This window comes from Piliocolobus tephrosceles, chromosome 15 (genome assembly GCF_002776525.5).
Source record: "Piliocolobus tephrosceles isolate RC106 chromosome 15, ASM277652v3, whole genome shotgun sequence".
Classification (NCBI taxonomy): Eukaryota; Metazoa; Chordata; class Mammalia; order Primates; family Cercopithecidae; genus Piliocolobus; species Piliocolobus tephrosceles.
The window spans coordinates 179,139-200,267 of record NC_045448.1 but is presented as its reverse complement, the minus strand read 5'-3'; the positions used below and the strand labels follow the sequence as shown (position 1 = coordinate 200,267).

The window sequence follows — 21,129 nt, the reverse complement described above, 5'->3', positions numbered from 1 at the left end:
CATGCTGCCTCCCCTGGCCCATGCTCCCTCCCTTGACCCGTACTGCCTCCCCTGGCCTGTGCTCCCTCCCCTGGCCCGTGCTGCCTCCCCTCACCCGTGCTGCCTCCCCTGGCCCGTGCTGCCTCCTCTGACCCGTGCTGCCTCTCATTTGATGGGTCATGTTATTTTTCAGGTCTAACTTTGGGCTTCCACACTGCAGTGATGAATTTGAGAAACAAATGATTTCGCTATGTTGACTTGCCTTGAGCATTCAGTTGAATCTCATTGTAGTTTCTGCGTTTAGAGAAAAATTAAGTTCGCTGGGCTCAGTGGCTCACACCTGTAATCTAGCACTTTGGGAGGCTGAGGCAGGTGGATCACCTGAGGTCAGGAGTTCAAGACTAGCCTGACCAACATGGTGAAACCCCATCTCTACTAAAAATACAAAACATTAGCTGGGTGTGGTGGTGGACGCCTGTAATACCAGCTACTCGGGAGGCTGAGACAGGAGAATCACTTGAACCCTGGAGTGGAGGTTGCAGTGAGCTCAGATCATGCCACTGCACTCTAGCCTGGGCAACAAGAATGAAACTCTTTCTCAGAAAACAAGAAAAATTAAGTCATGGAAATAAGCATTCCTAGTGGAAGCTACTTTGCTTTCTGATACGTTGAGCTCCTGTGACCTGTAGTGAAGTGGCCCAGGTTCCGCTTCCCAGTAAGGCGCACACCACTGGCCAGGAGGGAAGTGTGGAAAGTCTCTCGGGGACCCTCAGCCCCATCATCCCTGGTGCTGTGCTCTTCGGGCTTGGCTTGTACGAAGCGTTTAGTCTGATGAGATCAGAGAGCCTGTCGGATCCCTTCCTCCAACCTTTGTTTGACTTGTTAGCACTGACAGTTTGCCTAACCCCACTAAACCCTAGGATCACCACCTACACGACCAGGTTGTGTGGAAGATTGAAGGACAAGATGCAGGCAAACCTCATAGTATCCACATGGTGCACAGTAAATGCTCACTGGGGTCTGCTGTAATTACCTGTGGCAATACTGGCTTCATCATTCATCAGCTCAAAATAAAAATACGGCTCTTGTCTCACATTCTTTCCTGTCTCTATTGACGTTTTGCTGCAGTGCATACGGTGTCGTTGAGTTTTAGTGAAGATGAATTTTAAATGATATTTACTCTTAACTATTTTTAAGTCAGTGGGTTTCTACACTTTAGGTATCAGACTTGGTGATAATTCTGAATTATGACCGTGCTGTGGAAGCTTTTGCGAAAGGCGGAAATCTAACCCTTGGAGGGAACTTGACCGTGGCGGTCGGGCCCTTGGGAAGGTGAGTTCCTTACGTAGACGTTAGACAGTAAAGGCTTAACAACTGCATGTTTTGTTTTGCTTTAATAGGAAACTTGAATTAAAATGAACAGATTTATACATCTCCAGATTTATACATGCCCAGAAGATTCGAGGTCATCACAAATAGGAAATTCGCAAAACACAGCCAGTGAGATAAGCTAGAAAATCTGAAACCAGAACACACAAGAAATAATGAAATGTTTTAGAACCATAGGCCATTGTATCTGTCAGGCTTGAACATAAAATCCACCTTCAGCTTTGAGAGAGCCAAAGGCAAGTCAGATTTTATGATAAAGTTCAGCTTCCATTAGGAAAGAAAGAGCTTTTTTCAAAGGAAATCATAAAAATTGGACATGGATGTGTTTTTTTGAGCCGTGTTTACAGTACTTAAAGTGTATTTTTCTTCTTTATTAATGAAATGCTAGTCTTGGATTAATTGTGCAATGTAGAAATATTTTTTACCCACACTATTTATAGAAATTACACAGTAAAATCATCTAAAAATGTTTCTTGGTTCCATGAAAATACTCAATGCAAAAAGAATCCAAATTATTTAGCACTCTTGAGATGTATTTCCCAGTTTTAAGAGAGGATGATCCAGTTGAAAAATATCAGACTTACAAATTTTTAAAATATATTTACACATTCTGCACTGTGTTTTTTGCAACACAATATTCTGTATTATCATGACCTTCTGTAATAACTTCACGTGTGTTCTTCCCCCGGCCTGTTTTTCCTTTAGGCCACATTAAAACATCTAATTTAGGCCTGCAGCAAGTAAAACAAGAAACATACAGAACAAGATAATTCATTTGAGCTAGAAGAAGAGTGCTATTTAAATCGTTATCTTCGGGCTTAGAGCTGCTCACAGCTTTGTGACGCAAAATCTTGTGCTTTGCAGGAACTTGGAAGGCAACGTGGCCCTGAGAAGCTCGGCCGCCGTCTTCACATACTGCAAGTCGAGAGGACTCTTTGCAGGCGTGTCTTTAGAAGGCAGCTGTTTGATTGAAAGGAAAGAAACTAATAGAAAGTCAGTTCAAGTTAAAGTGATTTTAATTGAAAGTGTGATGAGAAAATAATACTTAAAGAGTTGATATAATTTGCAGAGTACATTTATATATCCTTTTTACAACATGTGGTTTTAAGTGTGTATCTTACGTTTAAAAATTAAATATATAAATAATATATGCTCATGGAAAATGCAGAAGACACACAAAAAATAAAAAACATTCGATCCCTTTGAAAGACTAACACAATTCACATTTTGCTTTACTGCCTTCCAACATTTTCCTAAGCATAATTTTTTTTGTGTTGCCATATATGATGGTAGTCAACATATATATTCAATTGTAAATGCTGTTTTTCCACTTCGCGTTTTAAGATAGCTGAAAACCATCGTTCTCAGCAAACTGTCACAAGGACAGAAAACCAGACACCACATGCTCTCACTCAGGGGAGAATTGAACAATGAGAACACTTGGACACAGGGTGGGGAACATCACACACCGGGGCCTGTCGTGGGTGGTGGGGCCTGGGGGAGGGACAGCATTAGGAGAAATACCTAATGTAGATGACGAGTTGGTGGGTGCAGCAAACCAACATGGCACTTGTGTACCTACGCAACAAACCTGCACGTTGTGTACATGTACCCCAGAACTTAAAGTATAAAAAAAAACAGGAAACGTAAGCGTGAGTTAGTAATACCCTTAGTTGGATGCAGCGACTTCAGTGATTTTCAGAGGTTTGTGGAAGGCACACCAGTTACAACTCACGGGTCAGTCGGTGTCGTGAGGTTTCCTGTTCTATACTCCACCTTTGTCTTTTCTCTGTGTCAAACAGAGACCAATTTAAAATACACAAATACAGTTCGATTAAAAAAAAAAAGAATCTGGAGGTACCCTAAGAGGTAAAGGGAAGCTTCTACTTTAAATTGCATCTGGCTAATTTTTCCTAAAATGCAAATTAAGTGGCTCTAAATTGCCACTAAAATATGTATGAAGGCCCAGAAAGAGATAAAGAGCTAAGACTGACAGCAGGACTTCTTCCAGAACCTGCAGAAGTTCCCCTAATTGCCAGCCTGATGAGGTTGGCACCGCTGGCATTGACCGTTAACATTCGCCACGCGTGGCAGACAGACCTGCCACTCTCTGAGACGAAGCACCCAGTGTTTACCCCACCGACTCACTCAGGAATCCTACAGCACTATTTGATAAAGCTAAATATAAACCACAAGAGGTAGAATATAGGAGGGATGGGGAAAAATAAGGTATGCAGAACTATTCATCTTATAAAATCAAAAGTGATGTGTTAACTCCTGGTTTTATTAATTTGAGAAAAGTTGACAAAAGAATGCTTTTAGAAACTTCTGGTGTGAGGCCGTTGGCAGGCCTTCCCACTAAAGTTCAACTAAACCCTGGATAAACTAAAATAAATATGTTGCTTAATGAATGGCAGGGCCTCCAAGCATGTAAGGTAAATGTTTATTTAATCTTGATAAAAATAAATATTTTAAGGAAATTACAAAGCCACAATTATAGGTACCTTTTTTAAAGAAACTTAAAAAGTAAAAACCTATAAAAATGTATGTGCTTGTGTGTATATTTATATGTGTTTATATATGAATATGTGTATTTGTATATCTGTGCAAGTATAAGTATTTCTACGATAATGTGGATGTGCTTTTTATGTTAACAAAGAAAGGATACATATAAGGATATTTACGGTAGTTGCCTGTAGAGGTGAACTTGGGGTACATTTAAGACTTGAACATGGGATATTGCTTAAAGTTAGTGTTTAAAAAGTAGTGTATATGAAGTGCTATATATGAATGATTATATATACACACCGTGTGTGTGCACTCATGCTATGTTTAGAAAAGATTTGTGTATATTGAAATGTTTTTAATTTTGTATTTCCTATTAGATTTTATTGTCAAGATATCCGAGCTTATGACATTTTATTTGGAGATACACCGCGGCCTGCTCAAGCTGAAGATCTTTATGAAATTCTTGATTCCTTTACTGAAAAGTATGAAAACGAAGGACAACGAATCAATGCAAGAAAAGCAGCAAGGGAGCAGAGGAAGTCTTCTGTACTGTTTGGTTTTACGTTTCACTCAGTATTCTCAGAAAATCTCCTTCTGTAGAACATTCTGTCCCTGATATCAGATTCCCAAGAACCTACTAAGCCTCCTTCGTAGTTTCACTGACTTCACATTCTTGTGAAAAGGTCATGCTACCTTGACATTTCCTCTATACAAATTTCAGGGAAAGACGTCATTTGTCTTTTGTGGTTGTATTTCTCCAAGGATGGAACTTGGTTGTATCAATAATACAGATAATGTCTGGGAGGCTGAGGCAGGTGGATCACTTGAGATCAGGAGTGTGAGACCAGCCTGGCCAACATGGTGAAACCCTCTCTGTATCATAAAAACAGAAACATTAGCTGGGCATGGTGGCGTGTGCCCGTAATCTCAGCTACTAGGAGGCTGAAGCAGAAGGATCACTTGAGCCCATGAGGCTGCACTGAGCCAAGATCATGCCATGCCATTGCACTCAGCCTAGGCAACAGAGCAAGACCTTGTCTCAGTAATAACAATGACATGAATAATAGTTGCAGATCCTGGCGCCTGTGTGTGTTAGGCCCTGGGGCACCAAGGAGTTCGTGTGCCTGGTTCATGGGGCTCCACAGCCCTTTCAGAGTTGGTCTGATGCCTGTTTCATGGAGTAAAAACTGAAGCCTAGAGTTTGCCTGCCGCTGCCTCTGCCAGTCGCTTGCTAAGCCAGTTACTACAGTTACCATCCCTGCAGCTCGCAGCTCCCTAAGATGATGCACAGGTGGTCAGAGGTGCCTGGGGGACGTTGGCTTCCAGGCATGAGAAGAGCACACCCGGTCCACATCTGAGTCTTGTCGTCCAGTTCAGTTACAGAGTCCAGAGGGGTGCATGTGAGCTTTGAGAGCACCGCATTACTAAGCACATACAATAAAAGTTTGCTAAATAAACTCATTGGAAAAGAATTATGTGTGTCTAAGTAAAAACAAGATTTTAAAATGACGTGTATTTATGTTTTTGTTTCTCCCAGGCTAAAGAATTACCTCCAAAGCCACTGTCGAGGCCACAGCAGTCGCCTGCACCAGTCCAGCTGAACTCTGGCTCTCAAAGTAAACATTTTTGTTGTAATTCAAGTACAATTGTAATTAAGTAATTATTAAATGTTATTGTTAAGAAATCAAGATACATTGTTAAACTTTAGAGTTAAATAGAAGAACTAACCTATTTAAGAGAGTAAAATAAGTGCTCAGCCTCTTCTAAATACATGAGACAAACTGTCGTTGCTATAATTTATGAAAACTTCTGTTTCTATTCATAAGATACTTTCTTAAATCTACAAAGATATTTATCTTTAAAGGTTTTCTCAGTTATTTTCTTTGCCATTTCTTTCAGAAACCGTTATCCTCCTGATTTGAAATGACAACAAAACAAGCCTGTTTTTTTCTTGTATACGCACACGTTTATAATTCTGAATATCGGTTTTGACATAATGTTCTTTGGAGGTCAGGATTTCATAAGATGGTTTTTAAACTAGATGACATTTATAAAACACCAGGTTTTGGTCTTTATCTTTTTTTCTATCATTCATTTTGTGAATCACTCTCGTGTCTCTGTTTTTCGTATGTGGAGGTCACCAGTGAATAGGAGGATGTTGAAGTAGGGACTTTGAGGTGATGGTTGACTGTTACACAAGAGTCATTGTGCTGTGGCTTTGGGTGCACAAAGGTGATGTTAACGTAGATCTGGCCTTTAGAGAACTTTCAGAAGAGAGGAGAGAGATTACATGTAGAAACATAACTGCTATTAGTAGGAGAAGGCATATGCTGAGTTTTGCGGGGAGTAAATAGTAAAGCTCTGCAGCAGGCAGGAAGCTCATCCTCGGGCTGCTCCTTAATTTTCTGTATTCGTTTCCCCAGCTTTGAGCCCAAGTCCCTCATATGATTCTTGGCTGTGCCTTTGTCTGGTCTAGATGTGGCCCTCCCAGGAGGATGCTCCGGAGCCAGGCCTGTTCCTCATTTGCCACCTGCCCCTGCCCCTGCATTGTCCCCTGTTCTTTTGGGATTCAGGTGGTCGGCCCACTGCTGATTCATGTTCACATGATTGATTTATTGAAACTCGTGTTTGCAGTGACTAATGAGATGTGAGCACTGAATTTATTTTTATTTTAGATCTCAGTGATTATATAAAATTTGACCCATATGTATGTTTTAAAATATATAAAATGTCCTCACTGAGAATGGATACCTGCACATGCATGTATAAAATCCTCTCCCTTATAAAAATCCTCTTAGTATCAAGTCCTTATCAGTGCAGATTTAAAAATGACTGTGGACCTTAACTTAAAAAATGCCTTTCAGTTAACAATGGAAAAGCTCCGCAGCTTGTTTCCGCCGTATGACCCCCTTGAGCGAGCTTTCTAAAAACGGGCCCCTTGCCTGTGCCGGCTTCTGGGTCTGTTTCCCGCGGTGCCCTCGTGTGTTCCCTGAACCCTTTCTTGGGGAGACGAGCGGTGCCCTCCCCATTTTGCAGTCACAGCTGTGTCCCTGCCGGTGTACAAGTTAGCCTGGCCACGTTTCTGCAGCCTCAGCCTCACTCGACAAACCTTCTCGGCTTCATCCTTTGCGGCTACGCCCTACGGGTTTTCCATGCAATACCGTCATTTCTCATGTGCTGTATCTCTCAAGTTTTGAACATCAGTTTTTAATTCAGTAAACTAAAAATGTAAAACTAGTGTCTGCTTTTAACCTTTTATGTTAAATCTGACCTTTTCTTAAGTTCTTTATTTAAAAACTAAGTATTTTCCATTTATTTACATATCCTTACATATGTATATACACACACACATAATTTTATATAAATGCACATGTGTTCATATGGATGGTCAGTGAAGGCAGTATTTTTTTTCTTTTCCTTTGTTGTGTTGCTTCCTTTTTTCCATTTCACCTGTATTTTAACTTACAAGATACCCTCCTCTACCCTGATTTCAGGAAAACCAGGTTCACAACATAAATTATGAACTTCCACATTTTTTTTCTCCATTCTTGTGTAGTCCTACACATGACTTGTACAAACATATACATAAACATGGCCAGAATAGTTTTGTTTTGTCTCATAAAAATGCTATCATCTTATACGTACTTTATTGTATCTTCTTGATTTATTTATTTGTTATTTGTTGGTTTATTTTGCTTAACAACTCCACATACATATCCCTAAGTCAACTGGTATAGTTGTAATTGCTTCTTTTTAGTAATTATTTAATATTCCATGGCACAAATGTATATAGTTTACTCAGTCACTCTCCTATTGATGGATATTAACTTTATTTCAGATTTTTTCCATGCCAAAACAGTGCCACAATTGATAGGCTTCTAAATTAATATTTATATATACTGGCACTTTTATGTTTTTGAGATAGTTACCACTAGTGGACATAATAGGTCAAATAATATATTTTTAAAGTTTTAACAGCTTTAGCAGATTACTTTTCAAAAGTTTTTACTACTTAGAGTCTCATCAGCCATTCCCCACCATAGGCGTTCCCCACCATAGGCGTTCCCCACCACAGGTGTTCCCCACTGTGTGTACCACCCCCCATGCGCAATCCTAACCATACATACTCCCCACCATGTATGCATACTCCCCCGTAACCTTCCCACCATGATAGTCCCCAGTATAGTTGCTTCCCACCATAGGCATTTCCTACCATGCACATTTCCCACTAGACTCCACCATATGCATTCCCCAACATGTGTCCCACCCACCATGTGCATTTTTCACCATGGTCACTATCCGCCATATGCATTCTCCACTATATACATTCTCCACCATGTATACTGCCCGCCATGCTCTCTACCGTGTATACCACCCACCATGTGCAATCCTAACCGTATGTGCTCCCCAGTATATATACTCCCCCATAACCTTCCCACCAAGTCCTCATTATATAGGCTTCCCACCATAGACATTCCTACTATACACATTCCCCACGGTACACATTCTCCACCATTTTCATTCCTCACTGTGTGCATTTTCAACTGTCACATCCATTATGACATTCTTCAGCATATATCTTCCTCACCACTGTTAGTGCAGAAGCATCTAGAAGATTTTGCCAGTCAAGGCTTATCACATCTCCTTGTTAATTGGATTGTGTTTATTCCCATTAGTGAATGTAAACATCTCTTCATATAAATTGCTGGTGCTTTGGATTTAATCTTACCTGAAAAGTCTCTTCATTTCATTGGTCTGTTTTTTCTACTGGGATATTTGTTGCTTTCTCACTTGATGGAAATGCTATCTATATACAGGTTTTGTTGGTCATTTGGTTGCAACATATTTCTACATTTATCATTTTTCTTTTGATCTTGTTTTTTGTAATTTTACTATATGAAAGTTTTAAATTTTATCTAAAAATATGTCTATCATTTAGTTTTTATAGATTTGGATACTTTGGTCATGGTTAAGGTCCTCCCACCTCCTATACAAGATTGTATTCATAGTCTCCTAGATTTTCTTGTGATTTTTTTTATCTTTGCATGTACTGGACACTTAGTCTTCATATAATCTGAGACCATTTTCCCAATTTTCCCCTCCTCCCAAATATGCAATTCTAATTGAAATAGTATTATGTACTTGCATCCATTCTATAATTTTTCGATGCTAATTACATAATGTTACATGTATACATTGATTAATTTGAGATATAATAATTTTACCATTTCATGCTTTCCATTTGTTGAGCTTTTATTTATTTATGTCTTTCAATAAGATTTTGTTGTTTCTGTGCCTTTTGTGTTAAATTTGTTCCCAAGTACTTTGTGATTTTGATTTGCTATGGTGAACGAAATGCACTTTTCTATTGCTACTTAAGTACCGATTTTCACAGTTAAGGAAATCTTAATTTGCTTATATTTTGTTTGTCTTGTATCTGGTCACTTGCCCAAAAATATTTCTAATCAGTTTTTAAAATAGGTTCTCATGGGATATTTGTATCCTTTTCCCCATCCCACCAATGTTTATTTCTAAATTCTTACTTTCACAAATTTCTTAGGCCAATGGCCTTCAAACTGGTGTATGCCTGTCTTAGGAGTACGCAGAGACTGCAAAAGGGGGTGTGGGCACAGGTCACTTAAGACACACCATCTCCAGATCTCCGGCTCCTGGATAAGCTCTTTTTAAAGCTGGACGTGATGTGCAGGGTGTGCTCTTCCTCTTCTATACTGTTAGAATCTGGTTTTCTACATTTGAATAAGAAAAGCAAATGCCCAGACCATCTGCCTCTTTCACTCTTTGTCTTCTGTACTGTTAGAATCAGTTTTTCTACAGTCAAAGAAGAAAAGCAAACCCCCAGACCATCCTGCCTCTTTCTACACTATGTTGCCCCCAGAGCGTCAGAACAGGAATCCAATGTGAAATGTGGATGCAGTTAGTGAATGACTCTTGTGCACAGTAAATCCTTCCATGAGTCAGTGATTTCTGTTTCTTTTCCTTCGACACAATTGAAGAAGGACCTCGTAGAATTGTCATCTGAATTTAATGAGAATAGTGTGTGTACTTCTGTGTCATACAGATATCAGGTATTTATACTTCATTTCTCTTCTGGCTTTATTCAGGCACACCTTCTGATTTAAAGCACAATCAAATGATGATGATCCTATCAATTTAGTGATTTAAAATATTTTCTCAGCAAGGGCAGGATTTGGCAATTTTGTATGTTTTATATAATATGTACTAATAAGTTCTCAAAATCACCACTCTCCTCTTTTTTGGCAGGTAACAGAAATGAATACAAGCTCTATCCTGGACTTTCCAGCTATCACGACAGAGTTGGTAAATCAATAAATCTATACATTATAAATGATTCATATTCATTTTGTGATCACAAACTTCCTAATTAATCTGATAGGTTATGAAAATCTCTGGGAATTCTTCAGCCCTTTAATTTATAGAATATTCACATTATTTTGAGAAGTACTTCATTTAAAAAATGCTATGCTTTTGTTGTCTTACTTGCCTTTAAGATAATTAGGGTGACAGGAAGCTGATGGTCAGTGCTGACTGTGTAGGGAGCGTGTGCTGGGGATAGCGCTGCTGAGCCCCGGATAGAAGCTGACGGTCAGTGTTACCTGTGTAGGGTCAGTGTCGTCTGTGTAGGGTCAATGTCGTCTGTGTAGGGTCAGCGTTGTCTGTGTAGGGTCAGCGTTGTCTGTGTAGGCTCAGTGTCGTCTGTGTAGGGTCAGCGTTGTCTGTGTAGGCTCAGTGTCGTCTGTGTAGGGTCAGCGTTGTCTGTGTAGGGTCAGTGTCGTCTGTGTAGGCTCAGTGTCGTCTGTGTAGGGTCAGTGTCATCTGTGTAGGGAGCGTGTGCTGGGGACAGCACTGCTGAGCCCCAGGAGCCATGGCGTCTTCTGAGGAGCACGTGATCTCCTTAACACTTGCTGTCCGGAAGCTTTTGAATTTACAATGGAGACAAAATGCCGAAGTTTTCTAATTCTGAATTACAATTTGATCCTTATTCCATTTTCTCTGTGTTTTAACACCATAAATTTTATAGTTCTAAGAATTTTATTTTTCACGTTCAAATGTTTTGTTATTATTGGGAACTACTTTATAAAACTTGTTAAGATTTACCATAGTGAAAATGGTCCTTCAACCCGTCTCAAATACTCTTCAGAGGTTCCCTGGAAAGAACTGAGCAAATGTGAGTGGGACACAAATTGAAGGCAAAGTTAAACAATCATAAAATAGCCTGTTTATTTTTTCACATTGAATACTTTGGTCACTGGAGTCACAAAGCCGTATGCTGCTGGATATATAACTGTCGGAGAACTAAACATTTATGTAAATAAAATTGCAAACAATTAGGTACTCAAGCATATTTTAAAAATTTATATCATGCAGATAGATAAAAATATGTCGAAAAGGTCTCTTAAGCAGCATCCCCTGAAGAGAGGTCAGCGTGTTCCTGGCGGATTTAGGGTTGGTGACCTTTCTCTTCACCGTGGTCTCTCCTCCTGGGAGCCCACTCCGGTGTTTTTCCCAGCTGGTTCTCCTGTGAGGGGGTTGAGCGTCTGCTCCTAGAGTCTGCATGGAGAGCAGGTGTGATGGTCTGGCTCACCTGCAGAAGATGCCGTGGTCTTAGGTATGCAGAGAAAGCTCTGAGAGGTTTAAAAATGTGTTTCACCATTTGTGGTTCACACTCATGTTACAGGCCATGTTAAAGAGACACGAAAAGTTTGGCCTTTGGATACACGTCCTTCAGAAGCAAAAGGGATTAAGGTGTAAATGTTGACACCAAGACAGCGTAAACACCTCGATTTTTATCTTACACAGCCTCTTACTTTTAAAGACTCAAGATTAGACTTAGACTTAGGTGTCTAGTTGGTAAAGCACTCCTGAACTTGACAAGGTCAGCCGACTGGCTGCACTTGCCTGGGAAGGGAGGGGTCCCTGCAGAGAGACAGAGCTGAGGGAAGCTGGCTGAAAGAGAGCTGAGGCCACGGATTCCCCAAAGAATGCCATGGTAATGTGACGTTGGGAGCTAGAGTTCCTTTCTCTATTAGAAACTTCCTATAACTGGCACCAAGGAAAAATGTTTCATGATAAGAAACTAAACTCTAAGTGTGCTGTGGCAACAGGGGTTCCAATTCGAACCCCCGTACTTTCACTTCACCACCTGTGGGACCCAAAGGTAACTTCACTTGCCATGGCTGGTTTCTCGGCTGCTTCTGTTTGTATTTGAGGACAGGACAAGGTAAATTGTAACTCAGTTACAACTGAGATAATATTCCTTTAGCCCATTCTCCAAAGAGGTTCTTGAAGAAAAAAAATAAAAGGGAAGACTTATAGTCCACTTTTAAAATAAAACTTACTTTACACTACTGTATTTTTTTAAAAGCAGCTGTGAAGGCATTAACCTCTTACCAAGGATTTCCTCATGTTTTCTTACCATCACTGCGGAGAAAAGTCACAGTTACATGGCCCCAGGGTCCAAGCCTTAAACTGAAAACCTGATGAAGCAGGACACTCAGTCCTCCACGGGCGAGCTCCTGAGTCTGTCTCAGCCCCAAAGAGGGGCTGTCAGGCGTGATGATCCGCTACATCACCTGTACTTTCCTCCCACCGTCTTTTGGCTTTGCCCTTTAGAAGGTCCAGCTGCGTAGTTCTTGGGCCTCTCAGAGAGACAAGACTCGGAAATGCACAGTCCAATTTTCTGATCTTCCTTCTAGGGACTCTGGAAGGACCCTCCAACGTCGGCGTTCTTCCCCTTCCTCTTACCCATCCCATAGTTGTCCGGGGTGGGGTTTCTCAACCTGGGCAGTACGCGCAATTTAGGCTGGATAACACTTTGTGGTAGGGGCTGTCTTCTGCCTCATAGGGCTCTCGGCAAAGGCTGTGTTCTCCTACTTGTGACCTTCCCAAGGCTGTGATTTTTCTCCTGAAACAGGTCAGGCCAGGGGTGCTGGCTGCAAGGAGGCTACCTTATGTAGGCTTTGTGAGAAAGTGGACTGGAAGTGAAACAGGGACATCCACAGACCAGCCTTTCTAAGCATGGGCCTCAGGGCAGCTGCCAATCACCAGTGCTGACTGTAATCTAATTCTGCTTCCTGTTTGGGAAACATAACCCCTACCAGAACTAAACTTGAATATTATGAAGGAAATGGCCAGTTACCTCAAAGATCCTTCCGATTTTTTAAGTACTTGAGTATAAAGCTTAAAGGCATATGTTGTGCAGAAGGAAAGGCACCTGTGAACGCCCAGCTTTTCAGTAACTCAGTGGGGTTTGCTTCCCGGTAACCAGGAAGGTTTTTCTTTGTGGAAGGAGTCATTACTTGGCTCACGTTTTTTTAGTGAACTCTTTTGTGGGCATTAAACTTCTCCTTGTTAAAATTATTTCTAATATTTACATTAAAGAGGAACTTTAAGTCATTTGGAGTTTTTTTAAAAAAAGAAAACTAACAGGGCACAGCACTAACTGGCTTATGAACTGTTATCTCAGAAAGCAAGTAGGCTCCTGGATCTGCTGGCCTCACTCCTGTGATTTTCATGTGGATGGAGTTTCTCCAACAACTGCTCAACTCCTGATGCTCCTGTACTCCTCCTCAGGAGGCAGAGGCATTTATGGTGAATTGGGTGAGGAACTGGGTGAGGAATTCAGCACAAGGAACAGTCAACACACATCTTAGCCTCAGTAAAGGAAAAATGTGAGATTCTGGCCCCTTCAGACCTTCAGTGGTGGCCTTGACTTCAGCTGCACCTGAAAACCACCCATGTTGCTCCTCTAGCCTCCTCTTCCACTCTGCTTTATCCTCATTTCATTTGGAATCTGCGCTTCAGAGAAAATTAGACAACACTGAAATGTGAGGGCAGGGACCAAACCGGGTCTGTGATCTCCTTCTTTCTCTTTCTTAGTTCATAATATATTTATTTCTCTAATTATTCATCATAAAATATATTCCTGAAACTGCTTAGAACCAATCTAGTTATCAGGGATTACCCAGAACCACTTAGAACCAATCCAGTTATCAGGGATTACCCGGAACCACTTAGAACCAGTTATCAGGGATTACCCGGAACCATAGCATCAGACGCTGTTATTTGTACAGTCTGGAAACCCAGTGATGCAGGCACCACGCGAATCCTCCTTGAACATTTGCCTCATAAAAGTAAAATGCTGTGGTAAATGTCAGTTTGGTCTGTTGAGCACAATTTAATATTTGTGAGGTTGTTGAGGCTCTTGGATGACCTGGAGACAAGCTTCACTGGATCCTGATCTTGGACAAATTACTCGGCATGTCTAAGGCTCAGTTTCAAATTCTGTGACGTGGGGTAGGAGTAGCTGGCTCATTGCAGTGGGCGGTGTAAGTGGAGCGCGTATGAGTGTCTGCCACATGCCTGAGCAATTCGCAGTGGCTGTTCTTCCCAGATGCACATCGATTGGTGCTGTTATCATTGTCATCGTCCTTATTATGCATTTTCGATTTTACAAATGAGACTGCAAGTGTATAAATGCATGGTAGCTAAGATGGCTACAGCTCCCAGCACATTCCCTGATGTTCACAAGCACTCTTTTAACTCACTTCTTCCTGTTATTTAACGTGTCTGGGAGACAAGAGGGAGGAGAACAGAGTTCCTGGAGGGTCTTGACTGATTTGGTCTGGTTAATTAAGATTCAACTTTATTATGAATATCCTAAATATAATCATGAATGAGAGATTTCCAGGATGGATTTTTCTTTATCATGAGCTTGCATCCTGATCTGATGACAGGGAAGCATGGTGTGAGCCCCGTCCAGGGTGCCCCGTCCAAGGCAGAGCACAGCCCCTTTCGCAGTGCCTGGCAGTGACTGCTCATTAACATGTGTGGAATTTAATCGTGTACTCAGAACGTTTAACTTATTCTGTTTCTAGACTATGTCAAAATTTTATTTTGGTGACATTCTTTTAACCTTATTCCTTAAAATTGGTAAACTAAAAGTAAATATAGGATGAAATAAAATACACAGAAATTCTTTGTATTATAGAAAAAGTAGTTATACCAGTATTATCTCTAGTGTAATTATTATTAGGATTATTTCTTTAGAACTCAATTAGATGGCACGTACTTTAAAGAAAGAACGGTAGCACCATCTTGTGTGAGCTACAAATTCAGTGTTTTAGTCAGAGTAGTTTAAAGTGTTGACTATTTTTATTTCCTACGGATGGACCAAATTCACTTTATTATTATTGTTATTATTATTGTATTATGGGTTCAAATAGGACCTGGCTCTAGAGTCTGGTTATTGGTGTTTTCTGTATGTCTGTACATCTAATTGCCTAATTTATGCACAGAATTATATGACGTGTAGAAGCATCAGACTCCATTTAGCTGAGTGCTCAAAAACTGTTTCATTATATTTTTATGATGTTAAATGGTTTATAATATTTAATGTCCTTTATTCATGTTAACTGCTCAATTCTCAAAGTATTTTCTTCCTTCTACAATACGTGGATATGCACATTGCATTGAAATACTTGTGAAACATGCAGAAATGCTCCTGCCTGTGCTAATTCCAATTTATCTCTGATATCGAGAGGATGGATCAATTAAGCACAGAAATGTAAACAGTCACAAAGCCCAGGGAGAAGAAATGTCTGCTGATGAAACAGCAAAATATAACTGGGCTGCAGTCTTCAAGCCCAGTGAGTAAAGGGCCAGGTTTTAAAGCTGACTCCCCTAGGGTTTGATCATGAGCTCGCACATCTGCCTTTCTCCCGCGTCTGCCATCCGTGAAACTGTCACAACTATCTTAGCCCCTTCCAGCTACTGTGACAAAACGCCATACCCTGGGCAGCTTATAGACAATGGAATTTTATTTCTCACACTCCTGGAGGCTGGATTCCAAGATCGAGGTTCCAGGAGACTCGGTGTCTGGCAAGGGCTTGGTTTCTGCTTCAGAGTTGGTGCCATCTTGCTGCGTCTTTGCAAGGAGGGAGTTGCAAGAAGCTCCCCTCAGGCTCTGTCTGTAAGGACACTGATCCCATTCTTGAGGGGGAAACCGAATGACCTAATCAGCCCCTGGAGACCCCACTTCTAACACCATCACCTTCGGGTTGAGGATTTCAACACTTGAATCTCAGGGGGACCCAGACATTCAGACCACAGCAATGACTACTCTATTAAAATGGAAAAATATATAAGTTGTATTATCTCATAGATGATTCAAAATTTAGAAAATTATAACCAGAAGCATGTGCTAAATCCTTAGGTATATAATGTGCAGAGAAAAATAAGTTTAATAATGTGATGAAAATTATACAGACTGTGTGTTGTGGTTTCTGCCAGCCTCCAAGACACCAGCATGCCAAGCCCTAAGTGGTTAATTTGTATCTTACCAGCAGTTACCCCCAGTTTCTCCCTTAAAGAACATAAATATGTGAATACTTTTTTCTTGTTTCAGGCAATTTGAATCCACCCATAGAAGTGACAGCGCTGTATTCATTTGAAGGACAGCAGCCTGGGGATTTGAATTTTCAAGCTGGAGACAGAATCACAGTTATATCAAAAACAGATTCACATTTTGATTGGTGGGAAGGAAAGCTTCGAGGTCAAACTGGCATTTTTCCAGCCAACTATGTAACCATGAATTAATTTTGTAATTCTTTGAGAATTACAAAAAAAAATTATTTCTATGCTGACAGGATTTACTAGTTAAGCAATGTTTAATATAAATTTTAAAGACTTCTGTTCTACACAATTTCCATTCAGTATGTAAAAGATCTTGTTTTTCTATATAAAAAGAGTTGACTGACATATCTTTAAATACTTTGTACTAACTTTATCACACATGCTGTGCCATAGACTATCCTACAATTTATGTGCTCATAGTTCTTTTATGAACAGTTTCAAACATCACTAAGCATTTGATCTGGCCATGTATATGGTAGCTGTATTTTAATTTGAGAATCTTGAGGGTAGAGCTATGAATTTCAATTCATACATTTCCATTTGCAAAGTGACTAGAGAAAAAGAAATCAGCTTAAATGAGGTATGAAGTAATGTTAAGAGTTGTAGCTATTAACTAGAATATGAATCCTTAGAAATCATATTTATGCTTTCAAAAATTGTACTGTGCATTTATCATAGAAATATGATTACAAAAAAGTCTGACTACCATGTCTTTAGACATATGGCATCTCTCAGCTTTTCTTCCTTATGGGGCTACATTTGTTCATTTCCAGCAGTAGCATAAACTTACGGTGACATGGTAGACTTGTCTGTAAATAAAATTTTTAAAAGTTTACTAACTTAATATTTCAATTTTGTTCTTATTTTTTTTGTAAGGTGGGCAAAGGTCCTGTGCCTCGTATGCAGGGTGAAATCTACCTCCTTTTTGGGCTGCCTGAGCTCCTCCCTGAACTCTAGACTCCCCTCTCCAGCTACGCACTTGAGAGCTCCATTTGGACAAGGAACAACACCTCCGCCCTCATGGGCTCAAATCCAAGCTCTTCTTTCTCCTCACTTAGCCTGCCCCTCCCACAGTGTTCCTCTTCAGTAAATGGAAATTCCATCCTTGGATTTCCTTGGTCCTTAGGGTGACTTCAGAGCCAACTTTCACTCTATCTCATGCCCTCTGTCAAATCCACCAGAGATTATGTTGCCTTTCAGACACTCGCTGACCCAATATTTGCACTCCCCTTGTGCCCACCCTGAAGCAAGCTGCCCGCTCAGCCCCAGCTCCCGCGTAGACTCCTTGCTTCAGCCCTGGCTTCACCCAGCAAACCCTCCTGAGAGGAGCAGGTGCACACTGCACCGTTTGTCCTGCTATTCGCTCCTCACTGTCTTATGTCATACACACACCTGTGCATTTGCCTTTTTATTGATTGTACCTTCTTAAGACATGGAAAAGGAGAATGAAGATCCATGTTATCTTCACCCAGCGAGAAGTAAAACAGTTATTTCCTACTTTCTAAGCCCTTTCCAATCACCGCTGTCTCTTTCTAACTCAAAGGGCATCGTCACCCTGAGTCTGCTGTTTCTAATTCCATGCTTTTCTTTACATTTTTACTACATATGTTTGTGTCCTTAAGCACTATATGGTATTTCCTTCCATGTTTTTAAACTTACAAAAGATACGATAAATTCACTCATTTACAATGGATTTATGGTAAAGAAACTATGCTTTATACATTCAAGGAATTAAAAGAAAAGGTGGAGAACTTCAGCAGAAATTTGACACTATAAGAGAGAACTAAATGAAAAACGTGAGACTGAAAAGTAAAATAAACTAAGAAGACAATCAATGGATTTGACAGTCATTTAGACACAGCAGAAAAAAGAATCATTGACCTGAAGGCAGATCAGAAACATGCATCCAGACTGAGAATTGAAAGGACTGAAAATACTAGAAAAACCAAAAGAAACTATGGGATAAGGCAAGAAGGTGTAGAAAATGAGTAGTGAAGGTTCTAGTCAAAAAATGGACAGAAAATCAGGCAGATGCTATACATGAAGATCGAATGCCAGAGCATATTCCAAAACTTTAAAAAGACATTGAACTACAGATTTCAGAATTACTATGAACTCCAGGCACAATAAACACAAGGAGAGTCACATATGTGTACATCATTATAAAACTGCTAAAAACCACAAAGATAAATCTAAAAAGTAGATCAGAGGTTAATGGGTAAAAATGCACACTTAGAAAATATAAGACCAGGTGTCTTATCGATCATTAGGGTGACTACAGTTAACATTAATGGATTATACATTTCAAAATGGCTAAAAGAGAATAATTTGAATGTTCTTATAAAGAAAAGATACATCTTTTATGTATTTGATATGAAAGATATATATTTATGTATATGTATATACATATACATAAAGATATACATAAAAAGAAAAGGTAAATATTCAAGGTGATGAATATCCCAATGCCCCTGATTTGATTATACGAATGCATCAGATTATTACATGTATATCAAAAAGATATACATCTATTACATACCAATTTTTAAACATAGATGAGAACTGTTACAAATCACTAAGATGATAAACAACACAATCAAAGAATAGATCAAAGATTTCATTGATTTCACCAATGAAAATATATGGATAACAAATAAGGACAGGAAAATATGTTCCATATCTTTAACAATTAAGGAAAGCAAATAGGAACTGAGAGTGAGATGTTGCCACACAACCTCTAAATGGCTAAAATGCAAACAGCTGACGCTATCAAGTGTGAATGAGGAGATGGAGCCCTGAAAACTCCCGGGCACTGTGGCTGGAAATGCAAAATTGCTTGGTGACTTTGGAAAACAAATGTGGCAGTTTAACTTCTAGCCCAGAGATTTCATTCCTGGGTATTTGTCCAGGAGAAATAACAATACATGTCCACGTAAAGTATTATATGATGTTCATAAGAGCTTTATTCATAGTGACTCCAGACTTGAAATCCAAATGTTCATCATCTGTTTAATGGATGAAAAGCATCGTGCTCTACCTATCCTGTGGAACACTACTCAGCAGTAAGGAATGGACGTTGACACATCAACAACATGGTGCATCTTCAAAGCATTTTGCTTCATGCCGGAAGTCACATGCTGAAGGCGACATAAATCCACTTACATAAAATTTCTCAAAAGGCAAAATTGTAATAATGAAAAGCAGATAAATATTTGCCAGGTGCCAGAGGTTGAAGGAAGAGCTTGACTGCCAAGGTTGACAAGGACACATCTTATGATGTTAAATTTAATAAATCTAAAACAAATACATAATGTGTGTGGCTGTCAATGGGCCTGTTAATATTTAGCAAGCTAAAGTATATTAGAGAAACAGAGAAATCTAAAAAGACAGATTAACCCACCCCTCAGCATACTGTAGATCAAGCAAACAAAAATATATAAACATATATACTATATAAAAATAAAAGGTAGCCAATGATTTGAGACTGTACCCTGAACTTAGGCTGCCTATTTATATCAAGTATCCACAGAATATTCCCAAAAGTTGATAATGCCACCATAATGCCACAAAGAAAACTTCTTTTATGCCACTATAAGGAATAGTATAGATAACAATTCCTAGCTCTGTACTACAAATAAGAAAATCCACACTAGCTTGAAAATTTCAAACTCTTAATAACTCAGGGCATATATATGTGTGCGCACCCTCGTGTGTGTGTGTCGAGTGAGTTTGTGTGTATACACACACAACACACACAAAAAATCCTAATCAAAGAAAATAAAAGAGAAATGATTATGTTTCTTAATTCTTTCCAATTAAATTCAAAAATATAAAAAGTCCGCTTCATAATATTAAAATTGTTTGATTACAGGTGCACGTCACCATGCCCAGCTAATTTTGTTTTGTATTTTCAGTAGAGATGGGGTTTCACCATGTTGGTGAGCCTACTCTCGAACTTCTCACCTCAGATGATCCACCCACCTCAGCCTCCCAAAGTGCTGGGATTACAGGCTTGAGCCACTGTGCCCGGCCAACTCCATTTTTTATAAACACACTTAAAAAATGGTCTAGATACTTTCTTAACAAAACCAGGCTTATTCTGTCACTGGAAAACATGAGAAACGGCCCCTTAGAGTAAGTCAGAAGAAGTCACCATCAGCACTGTGACTCAGTGTCGTCCTGGAGGCATTTGCCAGTGAAATTAGATGAGATGGAAACGAGAAATATAAAAGTTAGAAAGGAGGAGATAAATAACTGTTTTTTCCAGATTATAAGATGGATTACTTGGGAAATCCAAGTGAATCAACTAAAGAGAAAACAACAGGTGCTATAAATAATAAAGAAATATAATAATTTTCAAAACTAGTAATCAAAATTAAGAGCCTTCTTATTTACCAAGCACAATCAGTTAGAAGATGTAATGAAAAGAACCTCTCAATTTCAAAATGCCACCAGAAGTGTTAAATACCTAAAAACAAATAAAATAGAAAAAATTTAAAGGCCTAATGAGGAAGACGCTCTTTACTGACACACAGCTTAAACGAATGGACAAGCATAGATGATTCTGGCTAAGAAACCTCACAAAGATAGCAAGCCTCTTTAGGCTATTTTTTTTTTTTCTGAAAAAATAAAACAATAGGACAACGAGCCTACCAGACTCTGAAACACACCCCAAAGCCGCAGCAAGCTCACGGGGCAGTTCTTCGCTCCGATCAAGGGTGAAGATGAGTGTTTCCTGCTGAATATGTGAGCTGTTTAGTTTGCCCATTGTTAAAGTTTCTATTTCTTCCTGATTTTTGA

General features: G+C 39.7%; 1 protein-coding gene across 2 annotated transcripts in view; it reads left to right on the top strand.

Moving 5' to 3' along the window:
• The window catches only part of SH3YL1 (SH3 and SYLF domain containing 1), a 46,567-nt gene extending 29,386 nt beyond the window's left edge, over positions 1 to 17,181 (top strand). For both annotated transcript variants that reach the window (XM_023192663.2, XM_023192662.1), the window contains 6 exons: positions 1,199 to 1,311; positions 2,233 to 2,361; positions 4,254 to 4,422; positions 5,414 to 5,492; positions 10,159 to 10,215; positions 16,322 to 17,181. In XM_023192663.2, the coding sequence (XP_023048431.1) occupies positions 1,199 to 1,311; positions 2,233 to 2,361; positions 4,254 to 4,422; positions 5,414 to 5,492; positions 10,159 to 10,215; positions 16,322 to 16,512 (738 nt within the window). In that variant the 3' untranslated portion in view covers positions 16,513 to 17,181. The remainder of the gene's footprint in view (positions 1 to 1,198; positions 1,312 to 2,232; positions 2,362 to 4,253; positions 4,423 to 5,413; positions 5,493 to 10,158; positions 10,216 to 16,321) is intronic.
• The last annotated feature ends 3,948 nt before the right edge of the window (positions 17,182 to 21,129 follow it).